Source organism: Hemitrygon akajei, chromosome 2 (genome assembly GCF_048418815.1).
Source record: "Hemitrygon akajei chromosome 2, sHemAka1.3, whole genome shotgun sequence".
Taxonomy (NCBI): Eukaryota; Metazoa; Chordata; class Chondrichthyes; order Myliobatiformes; family Dasyatidae; genus Hemitrygon; species Hemitrygon akajei.
This window is the reverse complement of record NC_133125.1, coordinates 139,912,750-139,932,258: the sequence shown is the minus strand read 5'-3', so window position 1 is coordinate 139,932,258 and position 19,509 is coordinate 139,912,750. Positions and strand designations below refer to the sequence as shown.

The following is a 19,509-nucleotide window of genomic DNA, read 5'->3' as shown; positions in this document are numbered from 1 at the left end:
CAACCTACAGCTTTTTGCCTTCTCTCACTCAGGCCTCTCCTCACTGAACCCTCAAATCCCCACTCCAGCAATAGCCACTCCACCAAAGGCTGCTCCGTTTGCCCCGGCCTTATTACTATTTGCCTTCACTGATGAATCCCGATCTCTGATTGGCCACTGCTCAAACACTGATGCACTCTCGCAGATCTGAGTCACCCCTTCTCTCACTCCCCACCTCTGATTGGCCACTGTTGTTGGGTATTTCCATGCCTGACAACAGACCCCCAAAGCGGGTAGTTATTCCCAGCTCATTCCTGCGAAAAGGCTACAACATTATCAGCGGGAACCATTCATGACGTGCTTCAGGCCACATTGAAGAAATGCAGTTTCCCCACTGACTCCTGGGAACTTATGGCCCTTGACCACTTAAAATAGGGAAGGAACATTCGCTATGGCAATGACAACCTCAAGGTCAAGTACAAGGAGTAGAAGTAAAGGAAGGAGTGCAATACATCACATACTACCCACACGACTCCAAAGGCTATGGGCGCTCGGTACGTTCAGGGCTGGGTTTTGGGGGTATCAGATTAAGAAAAGGTTTGATTTAAGATTAACTTTGTCACTTATACATTGAAGCATACAGTGAAAAATGTGCCATTTGAACCAAATTGGCGAAGATTGTGCTGAGTAGCCCAAAAGTGTCGCCAAGTTTCTAACGGCAACGTAGCCCGGCCGCGAATCATTAGCCCTAAGTGCACGTGTTTGGAATGAGGGAGGAAACCAGATCACACAGAGGAAACCAACTCAATCATGGGGAGAGCATGCGCACTCCTTACAGACAGTGGTGGGAATCATATCTGGCAGCTGGCACAGTAAAGTAATCACACTACCACGAATCAGGCGAGGAATAGGATTACCGTTGTCAGTAAGTGGGCCACGGGCTGCATGGCCAATTTCTATCCGTTCGGATCCTCCGTCCTCTGGAATTTCGGACGGCTTGTCGATCCTCACGACCAAGCACCCTGCTGCCCCCGTGTCATGTTCCACGCAGAACTGCCGATGTTTCTCCCTTCCCCTAAAAACGCCAAAGCATTTGATGCTCAGAGTACCCCCAACTGGTTTCTCTCACTCCTTCATTGTCAGTCATCGTGTTGCACAGCACAGAAAGGGGGACGTTCAGCCCATTACATTCATGTTGATCTTAATGTTCATCCACCCTGATCCCATTTGCCTGCACTGGATCAAAATCCTGCTATGCCATGCCTATTCAATTGCTTGCATTAATGACTCCTAAACTACACTCAGTGGCCAGTTTATTAGGTATCTTTTGAATGTGTGTTCATGGTCTTCTGCTGCTGTAGCCCATCCACTTCAAGGTTTGACGTGTTGGGCATTCAGAGACACTCCTCTACACACCGCTGTTGTAACACGTGGTTATTTGAGTTACTGTCGCCTTCCATAAGACCATAAGGTATAGGAGCAGAATTAGGCCATTTGACCCATTGAGTCTGTCCCATCATGGCGGATCCATTATCCCTCTCAGGCCAATCACCTGCCTTCTCCCTGTAACTGTTCATGCCCTGACTATCAACCTCTGTCTTAAAAATACCCAATGACTTGGCCTCCACAACTGCTGGTAGTAACGAATTCCACAGATTCACCACACTCTCTGGCGAAAAAAATCCTCCTCATCTCCATTCTAAATGATGTCCCTCTATTCCGAGGCTGTATCCTTTGGTCCTAGACTCCCCCAGCATAGGAAACATCCTCTCCACATCCACACTATCGGGACAGCATTCGATAGGTTTCAATGAGATTCCCACTCATTCTTCCGAATTCCAGTGAGTTTGGGCCGAGTACTGAGGACCATCTGGCTAGTGTGTTCACGGATATCTTCAACCTCTTGATCCGGCAGTGTGAGGTACCCACCTACTTCAAGCAGCCTTTAATCACACCGGTGCCCAGGAAGAGTGTGGCAACCTCTTTCAGTGACGATCCCCCAGTGGCACTTACATCCACAGTGATGAAGTGTTTTGAGAGACTGGTATGGAAGCGTATCAGCTCCTGTCCGGGTGGCAACTTGGATTCACTCCTACTTTGCTTACTGAAGCAATAGGTCTATAGCAGATGCCATCTCATTGGCTTTTCTCCCAACCCTGGAAGACCTGGACAGCAAAGATGCATACATCAGGATGCTCTTTATCGATCACAGTTCAGTATTTAATATAAACATCCACCTCAAAACTAAACAGTAAACTCCAAGACCTGGACCTCAATACCCACTTGTGTAATTGGATCCGGGATTTCCTCACTTACAGACCTCAGTCAGTTTGAATTAGCAAGAACATCTCCTCCACAATCTCCATCAGTAGAGGAGCACTGCAGGGATGTGTAGTTAGCCCATTGTTCTACCCGCTTTACACCTGTGACCGTGTGGCTAAGGGCAGCTCCAACACCATATACAAGTTTGCTGATGACACCACTGTTGAGGGCCATATCAAAGGTAGTGATGAATCAGCATACAGGAGGGAGATGGAAAATTTGGCTGAGTGGTGTAATAACAACATCCTCTCACTCAATGTCAATAAGACCAAGGAACTGATTGTAGACTTCAGGAGAAGGAAACCAGAGGTCCATGAGCCAGTACTCATCGGAAGATCAAAGGTGGAGAGGGTCAATAGCTTTAAATTCCTGGGTGTTACTATCTGAGAGGACCTGTCCTGGACCCATCATATAAATATAATTGTAAATAACGCACAACAGTGTCTCTGCTTCCTCAGGAGTCTGCAGAGCTTCAGCATGTCATCTTAAACCTTGGTGAACTTTTTTTCGATGTGTGTCGAAAAGTGTGCAGACTGGCTGCATTATGGGACTGGGATGGGAACACTAATGGTTTTGAATGGAAACCCTACAGAAGGCAGTGGATTTGGCCCAGTACGTCACAGATAAACCCTCCCAACCGCTGAGCACATCTCCATGAAACGCTGTCGTAGAAAAGCAGCACCCATCATCAAAGATCCTCACCACCCAAACCACGCTCTTTTCTCACTGCTGCTATCAGCTAGAAGTTACAGTTGCCTCTTGACTCACACCATCACATTCAAGAATGGTCACTACCCCTCAACTATCTTGAATAAAAGGGATAACCGCTTATTCTACTCATGGTGTCCCCACAACCGATGGTCTCACTTTAAGGACTCTTTATCTTGTTATTTCATACTCTAGTTATTTTTTGTTATTTATTTAAATCTGCATTTGCACAGTTTGTTGTTCTTGATCCTGTTTACAGTTACTGTTCTATAAATTTGCTAAGTATGCCCACAGAAAAAGAATCTCAGGGTCGTATGTGGTGACCAATGTTCCCTTTAATGTGTGTGCGTGTGCACCTGCGCACACATCTTTTGCTACTGGGGCACGAAGGAATTTATTTTGCGCACAAAAGGTTGTCACCCTCTACCTCATTGGGATGTGTGGTGAACTACATATACCTGTCTGGACTGCTCCTGTGGCTCCTCCCACTGACCCCGGTATAAAGGCGATTGAGGCCTGAGCCCGGCCTCATTCTCCAGGATGTAGTGTTGTTCATTCCTCCAGTCAATAAAAGCCGATATCTCACTTCTTACGTCTCAGAGTGAGTTATTGATGGTGCATCAATTTTATTGACTGGAAGTTAAAACATGGAAACCGTTTTACGTCCGGAAAGATTGGATTTGGACCCCCAAGACCCTGAAGCAGCTCTTGCCTTTGAACTCTGGCTTGCATGCTTCCAATCATACTTGGAGGAGGTTCGTGCAACTGACCCCGCTGTTAGGCACAGAATTCTCCTCTCGAGAGTCGCCCCAAAAGTTTATTCATTCATCAGGGACCTCTCGACCTACAAAGGGGCGCTTGACGCCCTCAAAAGACAGTACCTGTGGCTGGTGAACGCTGTCTATGCCAGACATCGCTTGGCCACGCGCAGACAGCGCCCTGCGGAGTCGTCCACCGAATTTCTCCGAGCTCTACAGGCACTCGTGCGGATTTGTGACTGCAAAACGCTCACGGCGGAACAGCATGTGGAACTCTTGGTATGAGACGCCTTTGTTACAGGAATCAGGTCAGTGTATGTGCGCCAGTGGCTGCTGGAAAAGGCTGATCTGACCTTACACTCGGCGATCGAGACGGCCGACATGCTGGAGGCTGCTCTGCACAACGCTGACGCTGTCCAGCCGCGCGATTCCCCACCAGTTCCCGCGAGCGAATTCACCAACGCCGCTGCCAATCGCGGTTCCACGCACTCCCCGAACTCGGCAAACCGAAAGCTGTGTTATTTCTGTGGGCTTCAGAAACATCCTCGAAACCGTTGCCCAGCTCGAGAAGCGACCTGCTCCAGCTGCGGAAAACTGGGCCATTTTGCCAGAGCCTGTAAGTCTAAACCGCGCGCGGGGTCGAGCAGCGCTGCGTTTGAGACGTGGGGGCCGCCATCTTGCATGCCCGGATGTGAGCGGCCATCTTTGCCGGCGTCACCATGCCCCGTCCCTACCTACCCGTGTGAGACGCAAAAGGTTCACCTTGCTGACCGACCAGCGCTCGGTTGCATTCATGTTCAGCAACCAACAGCGGGGCAAAATCAAAAATGATAAAATTTTGCGGTGGAGAATAGAACTCTCCACCTACAATTATGATATCCTGTACCGGCCTGGGAGACTCAATGAGCCCCCTGATGCCCTATCCCGGGGAACGTGTGCTAGCGCACAGCTCGACCAGCTGTATGCCCTTCATGCACATCTTTGCCATCCGGGGGTCACCCGATTTTACAATTTCGTGAAAGCCCGGAACCTGCCGTACTCCCTGGAGGACATCAGGACGATGACCAGGGACTGCCAAATCTGCGCTGAGTGCAAACCGCACTTCTACCGTCCTGACACTGCGCAACTTGTCAAGGCCACCCGCCCTTTTGAGCGACTGAGTGTTGACTTTAAGGGCCCCCTTCTCTCCACCGACCGCAATGTCTATTTTCTCAATATTATTGACGAGTACTCGTGATTCCCCTTTGCCATCCCCTGCCCTGACACCACTACCACGTCCGTCATAAAAGCCCTGCGCCAGCTCTTCACTCTGTTTGGATATCCCTGCTATATCCACAGTGATAGAGGGTCCTCCTTTATGAGTGACGAGCTGCGCCGGTACCTGCTGGCTAGGGGCATTGCTACTAGTCGGACCACGAGTTATAATCCCCGGGGAAATGGACAGGTGGAGAGGGAGAATGCCACAGTGTGGAAGGCCACACTTTTAGCCCTTAAGTCAAAAGGGTTGCAGGTCTCTCGATGGCAGGAGGTCCTCCCTGAGGCACTCCACTCTATCCGCTCCCTGTTATGTACGTCCACCAATGCCACCCCTCACGAACGCCTATTCTCTTTTCCCAGGAAGTCTGCCACTGGGACCACCCTACCAGTTTGGCTGACGTCCCCGGGGCCAGTGCTGCTACGAAAACATGTGAGGAGTAATAAATACTCCCCGCTGGTTGAGAGGGTTCACCTTTTGCATGCTAACCCCCAGTATGCCTACGTGGTCTTGCCTGATGGGCGGGAGGACACGGTCTCTGTCCGCGACCTGGCGCCCGCAGGAGCAGCAGACCACTACCCCGAACACTCCACGGTAACTATGAACCCTGTACCCGAGGTGACACCGCGCACTCCGTGCCCCACACAGACTCCTCACGACGCTTATGTACCAGGCATCTCGTACGCGTATATTCCGGGTGCCTCGCACACACGTGAGGGATCCCTGACACCTCCAGTTAGGCCAGAACCAGCACAACCTCTGTCTCCTGTGCAATCACCACCTCTGGCACCTGTGCAATCACCACCACTGGCACCTGTGCAATCACCACCACCGGCATCTGTGCAATCACCACCTCCGGCACCTGTGCAATCACCACCACCGGCACCTGTGCAATCACCACCTCCGGCACCTGTGCAATCACCACCTCCGGCACCTGTGCAATCACCACCACCGGCACCTGTGCAATTGCAGCCGGAGCTACGTAGATCGCAGCGAACGATTCGACCACCTGATAGACTTAACCTGTAAATATACTTGTAAGAAACTTCGCCACCTGGGGACTCTTTTTAAAACAAAGGGGGGGGGGTGAATGTGGTGAACTACATATACCTGTCTGGACTGCTCCTGTGGCTCCTCCCACAGACCCCTGTATAAAGGCGATTGAGGCCTAAGCCCGGCCTCTCAGTCTCCAGGAACCACGCTCCCTGCTGACTGCTCCTGTGGCTCCTCCCACAGACCCCTGTAGAAAGGTGATTGGGGCCTAAACCCGGCCTCTCAGTCTCCAGGAACCACGCTCCCTGCTGACTGCTCCTGTGGCTCCTCCCACAGACCCCGGTATAAAGGCAATTGAGGCCTAAGCCCGGCTTCTCAGTCTCCAGGAACCACGCCCCCTGCTGACTGCTCCTGTGGCTCCTCCCACAGACCCCTGTATAAAGGCGATTGAGGCCTAAGCCCGGCCTCTCAGTCTCCAGGAACCACGCCCCCTGCTGACTGCTCCTGTGGCTCCTCCCACAGACCCCGGTATAAAGGCGACTGAGGCCTGTTGCCCAGCCTCATTCCCCAGGATGTAGTGTTGTTCATTCTTCCAGTCAATAAAAGCTGATATCTCGTTTCTTACGTCTCAGAGTGAGTTATTGATGGTGAATCAGGATGTTAAGTATATTTCATGATTATACACAATCACATTTCCTTTTCCGGCTTCTGATGCAGACGGTGTTGACAACATGGAGTTTCCGATGATTTGCCTGCAGATTTTATACTGGCATATTTATACTGTTTTTATTTAAAACATTATTCAGTGTGCATATTTTGTCACTGAGCAAAAAATTGCACACCACAAGATTTTTGTGCACACTGGTCATTACAGATTAGAGGGAACATTGGTGGTGACATGTATGTACTCTGATAATAAATTTTGCTGTGAACTTTGAAATGTAAATATTAATTCTATCACAAGAGGGAGACAGTAGTCTTAATTTATTTCACTAAATACAAAACTTCGAAGGTTGCTCAGAAAGGCACAAAGCTGAACAGACAGAGAGGAAGAGAAAGATAGAGAGATACGTAGGTAGAGAGAGTGGGAGAGAGAAAACACAGGAAGAGGGAGAGAAAGAGTTAGAGAGGAAGAGAAAAGCATGGAGTAAATAGAGAAGAGACAGAAAATATAGAGTGAGTGAGAGAGAGGGGGGGAAGTGGAAATGGGAAAAACACCAACAGTGTTTGTTCCCTGGAAATGGGAAAAATTCAGAGTTCATACCATTGGGTTATAGGCTAAGCAGATGGAATATGAGGAATTATTCTTCTAGCTTGCATTTGGTTTCACCATGGCAGAGAAGGTCAAGCATGGACGTGTCAGTGTAGGAAAGAGAAGGGGAGTTGAAATGACACGGAAATGGAAGTTCAAGATGGCCACTATGGACAGAGAACAGGTAATCTCATCCATGCCTGGCCTCGCTGATTTAGAGGAGGCCACAGGAGGGCACTGAGTGTAGTAGGTGAGATATGAGGAGAAATTTCTTTAAATGTTGTTCATCATGTCACACAGTATCCATCCTTCTAACCCAATCAATCCAGCATTAATGCTCCACTCAAGCTTCAGCCAATCTTTCCTACACCAACATGTCCGTCCTTAACCTTCTCCACTGTGGTGAGGCCAAACACAATCTTTCCTACACCAACATATCCGTCCTTAACCTTCTCCACTGTGGTGAGGCCAAACATAATTCCTCAGGGTGACGGATGGAGGTTTGAGTTCTGGATCCCCAATGTTCTGTGGATGGGGAAGAATTATAAGGGCTGACACTTCTCCCAAACACGAACTTCTGCTAACTTGTTCTAGACCTCCATGTCCAAAGGAAAGAGCTTTTCTCTCTCAATCCATGTGAAGTCTTTGTTTAGTTAAACACTTCAGACAGATTCCAGCTCTCCCCTGATCTTTAACAGCCTAATCAAAGGAGATTAGCAACATCACTCAGATTATTCTGGACTAAAATTGGCTGTTTGTTTTAATTGTGTTCTCCTTTGTTAAAAACGTGTTTAATTCATGTGTTTCTTGTGAGTTTTCACCTCAAAATCTACCAGCTTGGTCTCATTCCTTTTTTCTGTCATTGACTTGTCCCTCTTCCCTTTCAATGTGTCTCTGTAGTTCCACATTCACACTGCTTTTTAGATAGAGAAGCTTCTTCTGATAACTCTTGTGTGAGTGATGCAATGAAACCTCACCTGAATGTAACATCTCAGATAGTCCCATTCTCCATCAGTGCAGCATTGGTATCAAACAAGATTATAGCAATTATATTTCAAGAGTCCCAACTTTCTGACAGGCTGACAACATTCCATCCCACTGGACATTCCCTGGGACTGGACACATGGAATGAACTCTAGAATTTTTACACATCCCAGTGGGCCTTAGCTGGGATTGGACATATGCCACTGAGCCATACCACAGATTGGATACAGGGATTGGACGCAAGCCATAAACCATAGCTGGGATTGGACATGTGTCAATGAGGCATAGCTGGGATTAGACACAAGGATTGAATTCTGGGATTAGACACATCTCGCTGGGCCACAGTTTGATTGGACATAAACACATGTATCAAACCAGGTACCAAACACATGTACCAAACCAGGCAATTATCTTCATTGCAATGATGTTTTCATGCTACCAACTGAGGGTAAACAAGCTTCGCTTTTGTTCTTCACCATCAGTAGGGACCTGTAAACCATGGCTACAGGCTGTCTCTGTGCAATGAACTGGCTCTCCAGAAGTTAGTTTTGTTCCTAAGTTGGAAAATACATGAAGATTACTTGCTAAAGTAACTTCACAGTATAGAAGTGAATGGCATCAAAAGTGATGCTAAAGAACAATTAAAGGTGGAGAGAGAGGAAACTAGCTCTGATGGTCATAGGAATGAACGTATATTTGGGATAATGTTTTGAAAACTCCTTGATGTCTACTGTTCTTATTCCCCTCTGTGCCTTGTGGCACATAATGTGGCAACCTTGCCATTTCTTCAGCATTTTTGTCTGCCTTTTACGAGGCTGAGTCACTAGTTCGATGCTCAACACAGCAAGGACAGAAAATGTGCAAGAAATCAAATGGATTTGAATCCCGCACCACTCACCTCGAAGTCCAGTGCTGAAGCCAGTGCACCACTGTTTGGTATCTATGGGTGTCCATAAATTGGGCATTTGTAGCCCAGGGATGTCCTGTTAGCAAACTTTTTAAAAATCCTCAACTTCATCTCCTGTCAGAAGGAAGTCACGTTGCACAATTTATCGCCTTTAAAACGAAACAAGGGGAGTCCTGGTGAAGGATCTTGGCCTAAAACATAAACTGTTTACTCCTTTCCATAAATTCTGCCTGGCCTGCTGAGTTCCTCCGGCTTTTGGTGGTGTATTACTTTGATTTCCAGCATCTGTGGATTTTCTCCTGTTTGAAAGTCTGTTTGCCACTTACTCTTCAAATCAGATCTTTCTTGGAACACATATATCAAGGGCCCAGTCTCAACTGAGGATTCTTTCCAGAGGACACTGACAGCTTCTCTGTCCATGACGGGCTCCATGGATTGCTGGACCACCTGGTCTCTCCATTTGCCATCTAATCACAGGCAGCACCTCAAACTCCGGCTGACTGTAGAATCATTCCCTTTCCCTATGAGTGAAGAGTTTGCTTTGAAATCTTGCTAACACGACCCAGCTTAGTGGGTAACATTCCCAAAGCAGTGTTCTGTTTTGCGAGGGACAGGTTTGCAGATGACACCACTGTAGTGGGCTGCTTCTCAAATATTGATGAGTCGGAATACAGGAAAGAGGTAGGGAGGCCAGTGGCATGGCGCCATGGCAACAACCTTTCTTTCAGTGTCAGCAAAAGGAAGTGGGGTGGTCCGCTTGCTCTTGCTTACATCGGCAGAGCTGATGTTGAGAGTGTTGAGAGCTCCAACTTTCTCAGAGTGAACATGTCCTAGTCCAACCATATCAATGCTACTGTCAAGAAAGCTCGTCAGTGCCTCTACTTCCTCAGGAGGCTAAAATATTTGGCATGTCCCCTTTGACCCTCACCTATTTTTATCGATGCACCACAGAAAGCATCCTATCCAGATGAATCAAGGCTTGGCATGACACTTGCTCTGCCCATGACTACAAGCAACTGTAGAGAGTTGTGGACACAGCTCAGTGCGTTATGGAACCCAACCTTCCTTCCATGGTCTACTCTTCTAGCTGCCTCAGTGAAGCAGCCAACATATCCAAAGACGGTCTATTTTCTACCCTGTCCCACTGAGCAGAAAACACTAAAGCCTGAAAGCATGTACCACTACACTTAAGGACTATTGAATGGTTCCCTTGTACAATAAGTTGGACTCTTGACCTCACAATCTGCCCTGTTATGACCTTGCACCTTATTGCCTACCTGCACTGCACTTTCTGTGTAACACTGTATTCTGCGCCCTGTTAGAGCTTTTCCCTTGTACTACCTCAATGCATTGGATGTGATGAAATGATCTGCTTGGATAGGATGCAAGATTATGTTTTTCACTGTACCTCGGTGTACGTGCCAATTTACCAATCTTCAATCATCTTCGCAAAGGAATGTCCATTTGAAGAAGTTTCGAATTACATTTGAAGAAGTTTCGAATTACATTGACAATGTAATTGCTCGAGTTGACAGAGGTCAGAAATTCGATAACTATCAAGAACTTGAAAACTGAATGAGGAGCTTCAGACTCAAGGCTACCTATTATTCGATGGCTGAAACACAGAGCAACTCCGTTAAATCAGCCTGGTCCCTAACCCTCAAGCCCACCACACATAAAGAACAGATTGATCTTGGTTTTGACCCTCAGACAGTTTTAGGGTGAGAGATGGAAGTTAGAATTCCAGATCCTCAATAGGGAAGAAACCTAAGAGCTGACACTACTCCCAAACACTAAAGTCTAGTCTCTTGTTCTAGATTCCCATGTCCAAAGGGAAGAACTTCTCTCTCTCAACCCATGTGTAGTCTTTGTTTAGTTAAACACTTCAGATAGATTCCAGCTCTCCCTTGATCTTTGACTCCCTAATCAATGGAGATTAGCAACATCTCTCAAATTATTTTTTACTAAAATTGACTTTTTTATTCTAATTGTGCTCTTTCTTGCAAAAAAATGTTTAATTCATGTTATTCTTGTGAATGCTACATAGTGCCCATGATGCTGTTGCAAGCAAGTTCCTTATTGACTCGTGCATACATAAGACCATAAGATCATAAGACATAGGAGCAGAATTAGGCCATTCAGTCCATCGAGTCTGGTCTGCCATTTCATCATGACTGATTCTGGATCCCACACATGAATTGTGCTCATGGCAATGACCATGACTTTAACTAAATTTCCACTGCCGAGAAGGACCATAGTAGCACATGAAGAGGGTTTGTACCATGTCAGACATCATGCTGGTCCTTCATTATCCTGGGGTCTAAATCAAGGATCTGCCTCCAGGATTGCAATGAGGCGGTTGAAGAAGACAATTCACTACCAGGTTCTCCAGCGCAGATATGGTTTTGTAATAAATGCAGCAAACGAGAGGCTGCCTTTGCAACATGGGGGACAAAGAAAAACAGGGAACATATAAAACAGAGAGAGACACAAAGAGATTGCTGATGCTGGAATCTGAAGCAAAAAAAAAACAATCTGCAGGAAGAACTCAGTGGGCCAGGCAGCATCTGTGGAAGAATAGAATAACTGACATTTCAGATTAAGACCCCCCCCTCCCCAATTCCGGGAGGGTAGTGGGGAGCTAGGTGACAGCCAGTATAAAGAGGTGAGGCAGGAGTTGGCAAGCGAAAAGTAGATGTGGTGATGCTAGGTTGATGGGCCAGTGGCGAGGGGAACGGTGGAGAGAGTGAAAGAGGCCAGGAGGTGTTACTGGAAGCAACAGACGATGAAATCTGAGAGGAAGCTGGAGCATTGATCCAGGTAGAGGAGATGGGAGGCCAGTTGGAAACAGTAGGAGGAGGCGAGAGGGGCCGGTGGCAGCCCAGTGTGAAAAGTGTGTGGTGAAGGATAGATGCAACTAGGTGAGGAATGGGAAATAAACTGGGTAACAGGTGGGAGAGCTGAGGATTAGAAAAGAAGGGGGTATGTGAAAGTGCCTGGGTGGATCAGAAAAAAGATAAAGGGAGCAGAGTGGGAGCAGGTTACAGGAAGATGGAGGATTCAATATCCGTGCTGTTTGGTTGTAGACTACCAAGGCAGAGCTAATGAGGTAAATCACATGAGAAAATCTGCTGATGCTGGAAATCCAAAGCAACACACACAAAATGCTGGAGGGAACTCAGCAGGCCAGGCAGCATCTATGGAAAAGAGTAAACAGTCAACGGTTCAGGCCGAGACCCTTCATCAGGCATTATGAGGAGTGGCTCCTTGTGTTTACGTTTGGTTCCATTCTGGAGTGGAGGAGGCTGAGGATAGAGAGGTTAGTGTGAGAATGGGGTGGAGAGTTAAAATGGCTGGCAACCAAAAGCTCCAGGCAGCCTGGAAACAGAGCAAGGTAGTTACCTAGTCTGCACTTGATCTCAACAATGTAGCGGAGGCCACACTGAGAGCACCAAATGCAGTAGACAAGGTTTAAAGTGAGTAGTTTTATTTGGCACATGTACAGCAAAACACGGAAACATACAGTGAAATGCATCCTTTGCGTCAATGACCATCATTGTCCGAAGATGTAATGGAGGCAACCCGCAAGTCTCGTAATGCTTCCAGCGCCAACATAGCATACCCTCAACTTACTAACCCAAACTCATACGTCTTTGGGCTGGGGAGGAAACCCACACGGTCACAGGGAGAACATGCAAACTCCTTACAGACAATGGTGGAAATTGAACTCTGATCAGTAAAGCGTTACACTAACGGCTATGGGACCGTGTAACATAACACATACGTGACCATGTATCATGTAATAGAACACAAATAAATCCAATTTAAAATTGAGAAATATATGTACACTTTAATATCTGCTTTTATACCTTCTTCAACATGTATGAAACTTAAGCACAATCCTCCTTGAAGCAGTCAGGCTGTTTTGGAAAGGGTATCCTGATCAAGCCAAGTTACCTTGGCGGGCACTGTTAAACACTAGCAGGATTCCAGTGTATTAAAGCTGTTTTAGATGGGGAAGGAGTGGGCTTTCATCTTCTTGTTCCTTTGACTGAGTTTGCAATACAGAATTAAGAACAAATACATCCTTGAAGTACTGTAATATTTCATATAAATATATAATCAGAATTAAATCCAATATATCAACATATATAAATGTATCAAACCTAAAGTGAACACTTTAGGACATCAATCAACACCAGAGGGTAGATGTGAGCTTCAAGTTATGAAGAGACATGAAAATGAGTATTTCAGTTTCAAATGTGTTTACTTGGGCTTTTCTTCAACTTTTGGGAATAATACTGAAACTCTGGCTAGATTAGACAATGAAGAAAATATTCACTGTGAGGGACTTCTAACTAAGGAACCAATGTCACACTTGAGTTTTTGTATTGAGGCAAGTGCCAGCCCACGGGTCTAGTCCATGTGGATGTCAAGTTGTGGAACAGAAATCGTTAGAATTCTGACTGGACTGTGTTCATGACACTGTTTGATTTTCCCTCTTTATTTTTGATTTGTTTCTTTTCCTCAAACTCAGCCTCCACTTCCTTCGGGTCCACATACGTGTAGAACATGGCCATGATGCCGAATATTATGCAAACGGCTACCAAGAGAGCAGAAAACAAAATGTACTCGGCCCACTGAAAAAGAGAGAAAAATAGTTAGCAATGGAACCTTGGAATATCAAAAAGACTCAGACCATTCGTACAGTGAACTATTGCAATCTCAATAAACTTAACAGACTTTAATAGGAACTAGTAGAGTTTTATTTGAGGATGTATCTGCTAGGATGTACGAGGGGAGACAAGTGGATGTAAGATGTATGAAGTTCAGAAGGCATTTATCCCTCAATATCACCTCTCTGAACAAGAAGGCACAGCAGCAACCCCACTTCCTAAGGAGATTGAGGCAAGTGAAACTCCACTCCCCCATCAAAACTGAACTTTGCAGGAGCACCATCGAAGGCATCCTGACAAGCTGCATCTCCATCTGGTACGGGAGCAGCCGAGCATTGGACCAGAAATCCCTACAAATGGCTGTGAAAATGGACCTTAGTATTATCAAAGATCCCACCCATCCAACCAACATCCTATTTGACTTTCTACCATCGAGCAAGAGACTCCGATGTGTAAAGACAAGAATGGTCAGGATCGGACGAAGTTTCTTCCCTCAGGCCATTAAGCTTCTGAATTCCTTGCCACGTCACATTTGGAGTATGATCGGTCAATCTGTTCTCTACCAGACAATATTTAATTTATGCACTTTACTTTGTTTATTTAAGCATATTTCATCTGTAGATTTTATTCTTACTTTCCCAAGTTATTGTACTACTGTGCTCTAAACCCAGGTCTGGAGAAACATTGTCTTATTTTATGGTATAAATATATATAGTTAAATGACAATAAACTTTACTTGACTTGAGAAGATTAAAAAATTGGCCAGTAATGTTGGGTTTTGTGTATTGGTACAGAAAGAGGGTCTGCTGTGAATTTAATAATGATATTAATAAATGCTTTATTGATTCTGAGTGGGAAATTTTTTTGTTACAGCAGCAACATTTAAAAACACATTTAGCAGTGTGCAGACTTGAATAATAATAATACACAAAATGATAATGTACCAATGTGCAATAATGTCAAAGTGGAAGTAAATTTATTATCAATGGACATATTTGTTACCATGTACAACCTTCAGAATAATTTTCCTGCAGGAATTTACAGGAAAATAAAGAAATATAATAAAATATATGAAACCCATACATTGTTTTTCATAAATGTTATTGGGTTTGTGGGGAAGAAGGGCTTATTGTGAGAAATTCTATTGTCAGTCCTCACTGACAATCAACATTGGCGCACCTCAAGATGCGTGCTCAGCCCACTGCTCTAATCTGTCTACACGCACACCATCCATAAGTTTGCCTACGACACAACTATCGTTGGCAGAATTTCAGGTGGTGAAGAGGAGGCTTACAGGAGTGAGATAGTTCAGCTGGTTGAGTGGTGTCACAGCAACAACCATGCACTCAATGTCAGAATGACCAAGGAGTTGATTGTGGGCTTCAGGAAGGGGAAGTCGAAGGAACACCCCAGTCATCATTGAGGGATCAGCAGTGGAAAGGCTGAGTAGTTTCAAGTTCCTGGCTGTCAACATCTCCGAGGATCTATCCTGGGGCCAACATATCAATGCAGCTACAAAGAAGACTCGACAGCCCCTATGTTTCTTTAGGAGGTTGAGAAAAATTTGGTATGTTATCAAAGGCGTTTGCAAATTTCTACAGATATACCGTGAAGAGCACTTTAACTGGTTGCATCATCATCTGGTAGGGAGGGTCCACCGCACAGCTTTTTGGAAAAAAAGCTGCAGAAAGTTGCAAACTCAGCCAACACCATTTTGGCACTTGACTCCCCAGCATCGAGGACATCTTCAAAATGAAATGCCTCAGAAAGTTGGTATCCATCATTAGGGTCCCCCATCACCCAGGACACACCCTCTTCTCACTGCTATCATCAAGGAGGTGGTACTGGAGCCTGAAGGCACACACTCAGTATTTCAGGGACAGCTCCTTCCCCTCCACCATCAGATTTCTGAATAGACAATGAACCCATGAACACTTCCCTCAGTTCTTTTCCCTCTCTTTTTGCAATACTTATTTAACTTATGTTTGTATGTACTTTCTATTGTAATCTGATTACTCTGTATTGTGCTATACCACTGCCACAAAACAACAAATTTCATGACATTGCCAATGATGTTAAACCTGAATCTGATTCTGATTAAAGAATAGAGATTTATTACTACTGTCCATTCAATGCACTAATTTGCATGTCCATTTATGAATGGTCATTATTTTTGTTACTGTGCAGTAGGATTTCAGAAATTCTATGGACATTATGATTGTACATTTTAATTATTGAGATCAATAGGATTTCCCTTAGCTGAGCAAAGAATTGATCCTGTACAAGTCTGGTGGCACATATATGACCGTAAGGAGCAGGAAATCAACTCCTGCGGTTTGTCGAGGGTTGGTGTGGAGTGCGGCAGAGGGTTATGTGCAGCTCAGAGTGGTTAAGGTCAGTTAGTTTCACATCAACCCCTTGCCTGCCAATGCTCAAGCCAAACAAAGCCTCCATTTTAAAATTCTCATCTTGGTTTTCAGGTCCCTCCATGGTTGTAGCACTTCGGTAATCAAAACGTCCCCAGTGTTTCAGTGGTTCCTCCATTTCTGGACTTGTGATCACCGCCGAATTCAATTAATGGTCAGCAGCCAAGAATCCAAGCACTAGACCTTCTCACCCCAAATCTCTCCACCTCCTTCCCATTCTCCTTAAGTCCACCTGTGACTAAGCCTTGAGCCATCTCCTTGAAACCTTTATCATTTAGCTCTTGAGAGCAGCTGGGTGAAGATCTGTGATGTAGGCTGGAGAAGCTTGGATTGGGGTAGATCTGATAGAGGTTTATAAAATCGGGGTGGGCATTGATCAAGTCAAGTTTTTTTCTTCCCCCGAGGGGAGAGGTGTCAAGTACAGGAAGTCATTAAGATGAGCACGGGGGAATTTACAGGGGATGTTTTTTTATTATTGTGGTGAACTACATATATCTGTCTGGACACGCCCCCTGCTGACTGGTCCTGTGGCTCCTCCCACAGACCCCTGTATAAAGGCGATTGAGGCCTGAGCCCAGCCTCTCAGTCTCCAGGATGTAGTATGGTGGTCAACTACTGCTTGTTCTTTCTTCCAGTCAATAAAAGCCGATATCTCGCCTTCATGTCTCAGAGAGAGTTATTGATGGTGCATCAATTACAAAGTGGAGAGGTGCCTAGAGCAGGGGTAATGGTGGAAGCAAATATGGCAGTGGTATTTAACAGACTGTTAAATAGATACATGAATATGCATGGATAGAGGCATAGGGATCAGACACAGACAGAAGAGATGTTCTATATTCTGAAAAGCACTGTATAAATGGATATTATTTTTGTAACTGTGCAGTAGATTTTATGAAATTCTTCGGACATTATGCATTTCCTTTCTTGAAATAAACTACTAAAATATGTCCCAACATCAACCTAGTCGCTCTTCTATTGTTAGACTTTCTCTTGGGTTTAGCTGACCGTCTGGTGGATAATAACTGAGCAGGCACAGTATTGCGTGGGACAGTGGGGAGCTCTGATGGCTTTCTCCCAGTGACGTCCCTCAATCCCAACCTCCGAGGCACCAACTGCACTAGGACAGTCGTCTGACCTCTCAGCTACAGTACAGTGCCGTTTCCTGAATAATTATTCCAAGTTTCTCCCAATACTTATACACGGTGGCAAGGTTTCATACCCTGACCAGGGTGTGTGGGAAGCCAAAGGACGAACATCCACTGTAGCTCTGTGGACTGTACTTACTCCTCTGAGCCAGAGGGTTCTGCGTTCAAAGTCTGGAACTCCAGTGGAAACTCGGGTTGGAGGAGCCAGATGAGATTTTGGTGCCATGAAGCCATTTCGACCCACTTATGTTGCCCTGCGTCCTTGGGCAACGTCTATTATCAGTCAGCTTCACTAAATCTCATTTTGCCTTTCTATTTGTGGGTACTTGCTGTTTACAAATTCCTGCTTTACATTAGCAGGCATTCTTCGACCAGGAGATACCTTCACTCAACTCGGCTCAGCCATTAACTGACCTAGTCCCAGAACCTATGGAGTCACTTTCAAGGACTCTTCATCACATGTTCTTGATATTTATTGCTAATTTATTTATGTATGTATGTATGTATTCATTTACTATTATTAATCACTCTTTTATTTTCTTTCTTTTTGTATGTAAAAGAAATGGCTCATTGCCTTTTATACATTAGTTGTTTAATGCCCTGTTGGGTGTGGTCTTTCATTGATTCTGTTGTGATCCTTGTATTTACTGTGAATGCCCACAAGAAAATGAATAACAGGATTGTATATGGGGACATATATGTACTTTGATAATACATTTTCTTTGAACTTTCAACTTATGAACAGCACAAACAGATCATCAATTTCTCATTTTTACTAACCCCATCTTATTCTCCCTATTTTCTCATCATCTTCCCCCCACCCCTCCAGATTCTACCCTCACCCCACTCACTAAGGGCAATTGAAACAAGTAACCTGCACCTCTCTGGGAAGAGGGTAGAAACCAGACCCCTCAGGGTGAATTCACATGGTCACAAGGAGAACATGCAAACTCCACATGGACAGCACCAAGGGTCAGGATTGACCTAGGACTCTGGCATTGTGACAGATCAATTTCTAAAACTGCCTTGGGATTCAGACACCCCCCCCCCCCACTCCAACCACCCCAATGGAAATTCAAGTATTTAGCATTCCTTCCATTCCCAGTTGTCCCAGTGTTATCGTGGAGGACCCCATCAACATCCTAACATTCTGCTCAGCCTGCCCATCGTGTTATCTAACTCTCATTAGCAGAGAGTTGCTATGAAATTGAAGGATCGCTTTCACCTCAAGAAGAACAATCCCATCAAATGTAACTACTTTGCACTTTCACCAGATTCCTGCAATTAATTATTCTTCAAGTGCCCTTCCAATTCTCGGTTGAAACCCCCCCCCCCCCCCCCCCCCGTATCAGCTGCCTAAAATTTAGTATTTGTGTCACCGGGTCTTTGGGACGAATGGGAGCAGTTTCTCTCTCTTCTAAACCAGTGTTGACCTTGCCCACCATCATCAGTTGTCCTCCCAAACTCCCCTGATCCAAGGAAAACAGCCTCAGCTCATCCTGTCTAAAATCCCTCGCCTCCTGAATCCCACATACCTGTTCCTGAATCGTCGAAGCCTCTGCTACAATCAAGACAATAATGTTACCGAAGGCATTGGTCAGGAGCCAGCCAGCCTGGAGCACTGACTTCATGTTGGGAGGTGCCTGAGGGAGAAAACAAAGAAATAGTTAGGACAATTCTCCTGGTCTATAGCCAGACACACAGAGTGACATTGTTAATAATTAAATTAACAAAGTTACTATGGTAATCGGACAATTTTCAGGGCAGTGTAGTGACGTAGCTAGTAAAGTCACTGCCTCACAGCAGCAGGTTCAGTCCTGACTTTGACTGCTGTCTGTGTGGAGCTTTCACGTTCTCCCTGTGATCCTTGGCCACTCTGATTTCGTCCCACATCCCAAAGGTGTGCAGTTTCGCCAGGTGAATTTGCTACTGTGAGTTGCTCCTAGTATGTGGGTGAGGGGTTGGATCTGCAGGTGAGGGGGGTGGGGTGTTGATGAGAAAGCGGGTGGGATGAAAATGGGATAACGCCCGATTGGTGCCTATGTGAAGGGAGGGGTGAGGAAGCTTGGATGTTCCCATCATCCGTCCTGTGGTGTTCTAGTTT

The 19,509-nt window shown here is 45.7% G+C and overlaps 1 protein-coding gene across 1 annotated transcript in view; it reads right to left on the bottom strand.

The window, feature by feature from the left end:
• Positions 1 to 12,988: 12,988 nt before the first annotated feature.
• Positions 12,989 to 19,509, bottom strand: part of LOC140715867 (solute carrier family 15 member 1-like) — a 57,358-nt gene continuing 50,837 nt past the window's right edge. The window contains exons 22-23 of the mRNA XM_073028351.1: positions 18,941 to 19,048; positions 12,989 to 13,798 (exon numbers count right to left, since the gene is read on the bottom strand). Coding sequence (XP_072884452.1) covers positions 13,613 to 13,798; positions 18,941 to 19,048 — 294 coding nt within the window. The 3' untranslated portion in view covers positions 12,989 to 13,612. The remainder of the gene's footprint in view (positions 13,799 to 18,940; positions 19,049 to 19,509) is intronic.